This window comes from Arachis ipaensis, chromosome B03 (genome assembly GCF_000816755.2).
Source record: "Arachis ipaensis cultivar K30076 chromosome B03, Araip1.1, whole genome shotgun sequence".
In the NCBI taxonomy this organism is placed as follows: Eukaryota; Viridiplantae; Streptophyta; class Magnoliopsida; order Fabales; family Fabaceae; genus Arachis; species Arachis ipaensis.
Genome location: NC_029787.2, coordinates 121,937,357 through 121,941,084, shown reverse-complemented (window position 1 = coordinate 121,941,084; position 3,728 = coordinate 121,937,357). Strand labels below are relative to the sequence as shown.

General features: G+C 26.1%; 1 protein-coding gene across 1 annotated transcript; it reads left to right on the top strand.

Moving 5' to 3' along the window:
• Positions 1,184-3,108, top strand: LOC107633770 (LOB domain-containing protein 33-like). Its single transcript, XM_016337369.2, has 2 exons — positions 1,184-1,538; positions 2,414-3,108. The coding sequence occupies exons 1-2, from the start codon at positions 1,260-1,262 to the stop codon at positions 2,795-2,797; spliced, it is 663 nt and encodes a 220-aa protein (XP_016192855.1). The 5' UTR covers positions 1,184-1,259; the 3' UTR covers positions 2,798-3,108.

Genomic DNA, 3,728 nt, shown 5'->3' with positions numbered 1-3,728 from the left:
TTTAAATTAAATAAGCTATTATATAATGTGTTACATACTATAAAGTGTTTTTCTTCTCTCTAGCTAGCTTCTTTTCTCTCATCAGAAAACGATTGATACTTTGATAGAGCTTCTATATACCTTCAGCCTTAGCTTTTGATTGACATGATACCTCCATGAAGCATAGTGAACCTTGAATTTCTCTTAAGTAAGATTAAACCAAACTTATATAGCTTTTACACGACAAATGATCATGCTTATCTAATAATCAATTACTTAATTAGTAGGCCCTTGGAATGAACTGCATGATCAATCCCATTTAACTAAAGTTTTGGCATGTAGCTATGATCATTAACTAAAGTAACTCAACAGTAAAAAGAAAAAATAAGGTGCTAGAGAGAGGTGATATATATTATAGAAAAATTTTTAAGTATATCGGTATATTAGTATTTTAATAATTTTAAATCGTTAATTTTTCTTTTAATTAAGAGTAGGACTCGAATGAATCCGCAACCTCTAGGTGAGTATGAGAAGACTATGACATTTGAGTTATAGTTTGTTAGCTTTTAATCATTGATCTTAATTATAAAAAATAGATAATAATATATATAAAATTAAAATTAACGGTTAAAATTCACTAAAATACCAGTATATCGATATACTGAAAAAATTTTCTATATTATATTGATTATTAAAATCTAAGTGACAAAAGTATACCAACCTAAAATACAAAATTTTTGGTAATTAAATATAAGTTTTAATTAATAATGTTATATAGCTTGCATATTAATATTTATGGTAATATTAAAGAGACAAAAAAAATTAATCCAAATAATAATTATTTTTAAATATTTTTTGTTATCAAATATTTTTACAGTACTTATTACTTTAGACTCATTTTAAATATGAATAATACGCATTAAAGTATTTTTGTTAATCAAGTTCAATCAAATTGATCTAACATCAATAAAAATTAATTATAGATGATATTATTTTAAGTTTTATTGTTTAACTTAGTTAGATTTAGTTTATAAAAAAATTTAGAAGTGTAACATTGCTCTATCTTTAAATATAAAAGTAAGAAGAGTAGATAAGTGAGATTTATAAATTGAATTCAATGATAATAAAAAAAAATAGTTGGCCATCTATATATCCCAAGTGTTGGGGCGGCTATAAGAAGTAGCGGAGTCACGAGTTCGTCTCCATAGAGAAAACTAATCTATAGCTAGTACTACTAAGAAAATTAGTAAAGCAATAAATAGTATTAATATATATAAGTCATGAAAGGGTTTGGGTCTTCATGTGGAGCATGCAAGTACCTAAGGAGAAGATGCACAAGAGATTGTGTATTTTCTCCTTACTTCTCCTATGATGAGGCATCAACCCATTTTGCGGCAGTTCATAAGGTGTTTGGTGCTAGCAACGTCTCTAGACTGTTGCTACACCTTCCGTTGCACAACAGAAGTGACGCTGCTATCACCATAACTTACCAAGCTCTCGCTCGCATGCACGATCCTATCTATGGTTGTGTTGCTTATATCTATCTATTGCAGCAACAGGTACTCTGGATTAAAAGAACTACTCAAATAAAGATATTTAAAATATTTTTTTTAAATATTTTTTTAATATTTAAAATTTAATACATATAATCGATTAAACCGTATTATTTTCATCAAAATTAAGCCAGACAAATTAATTTGACCGAAAAAATAGTGAATCAAATCTTAAACTAATCTAAATTAATATTATTTTTTTATAAAAAATGACTACAATATTCTTATTATAGAAAATGACTAAAATACTCCTATTATATATATTAATTTTGATGAAAATTTTAAATTTTATCCGTTTTCTTTTCTACCATTATAGGGTTAGGATTTAGAGTTTTCAATATATATATGAGTATTTTAGTTAATTTTTATAATAGGAATATTGTAGTCATTTTTTATAAAAAAAAATTAATTTAGACCGATTCAAAATTTAATTTATTGATTTTTCGATTAAACTAATTTGTCCAATCTAATTTTAATAAAAATAACACAATTTAATCGGTTATATGTGTTAAATTTTAATTATTACAAAACATCTTAAAAAAAAAGACGTTTTTGACATCGTTATCTGAGTAGCTCCTCTTAATTAATTATTATCCAATCCATCAACTTTCTTATATCTTGTCACACCTACCATATAGTTTAGATAACGTATGTCATTCTAATCTTTTTTAAGTTAAAAAGTATTAATAAACAATAAAACATCTATACAATAAATTGGTCATACAAAATAAAGTTAATTTACAAAAAGAAAAGTATAACTAATCAACAATATTTTTGTAATCAATTCTTAATTTTAGGTTGATAATTAGTGTGTGAATAATCAAAATGAATGAGTGATATTGTGAACAGAGAGTAACATATTTTAACCTTGTTATGGGCAGGTTGCAAGCTTGCAAAGGGAGATAGATGATATACTAGGGAATAATTTCATGATGAAGAATTCCTCGTGTCTTGGTGTTGAGAATTATTGTGGCAATGTTCATCAATCACCGATGATGAACATCAACAACGGGATAGAGTATACTGTGCAAGAAGGAACAAGGAGTCAATGTTATAAAAGTCAACTAGCTAATCAATTTTCTAGCGATGAAGAAATTGACAGAGAGTATGAAAGATTATTATTGATGGACACCGATAATTTATTATATGGTGAGACAGACCCCATCTCCCTGGAGAAGTTTCTGTCTGGAATTGACCAGGATGTGTTCCTTAATCATCCATGGTTCAAGCATAATAATAATAATGCTGACATTATTGGAAACTAGCAATAATCAAAGCCTTTACAATATTAAACTGATTGTGCTACATGATTATATTGCACAAGAGTGAATGTTTGTGTCGACATTTATTTTATTTTGTGAATATATATAATCATACAATGCAAGCTAAGTACATCCAGAAGTTCCTCTGCAAAAGGAACGGCCTACAGAGCTCAAAACTACACAGTTCAAGCTATGGGTAATTCTAAAATCTCAGTTTTCCTTCGCTTGTTAATTTTCCCCTAAGCCTTATTAAACGATGTACAAGCTTCTATAAAAATGTATGGTCAACCTTTGCTATGCAAAACTATGAATCTATTGGCTTCTAAAAATATAACACTTTCGTGAGAAAATACTTGTTTCGAATACTTGTTAATTTTTACGAAAGATAATGTGATCACTAAAAAAACGACATTTTGATCCCTAATATCGTTATTTTGAGATCATATGAACTCTTCGCTAAAAATTTATTAAATAATAATAAAAATTAATTTTATAGAAATTTTATTTATAATTTATACNCATAAATTATTAGTAATTTTTTTTTAATTCTCTTATCGGTGGTGATCAAATAGAGACGAAAGTCATTGTATGAAATGTTGTCGTAAAAAGAAAAAAGTAATTGCAGTTTTAAAAAAAAAAAGGAGGCCACTCAGATAAAGACGCCTAAAATGTCTTTTTTTAAAGATGTTTTCATGTTTTGTTTTAATTGGTTTCTGTATAATTTATTTGGTGTTCCTCATCACATATTATTAAATTCGTCAAAAGATTTTCTTTCCAAAAACAATAAAAAACATTTAATTTGGACTAAAACAAAAAATAATAAATTAACTATTAGATTTTTTTTAAAAGATTATTTACATAAAAAAATATATCACATTCATCAAAATATATATATATATATATATATCTTAAAATTTTTATATAATTAATTTAT

Bases quoted from the DNA above. Each gene is read 5' to 3' on its own strand.
- LOC107633770 (XM_016337369.2), top strand. From the start codon at position 1,260: ATGAAAGGGTTTGGGTCTTCATGTGGAGCATGCAAGTACCTAAGGAGA. The intron at 1,539-2,413 runs GTACTCTGGATT...TGTTATGGGCAG, and splicing joins TCTATCTATTGCAGCAACAG to GTTGCAAGCTTGCAAAGGGA.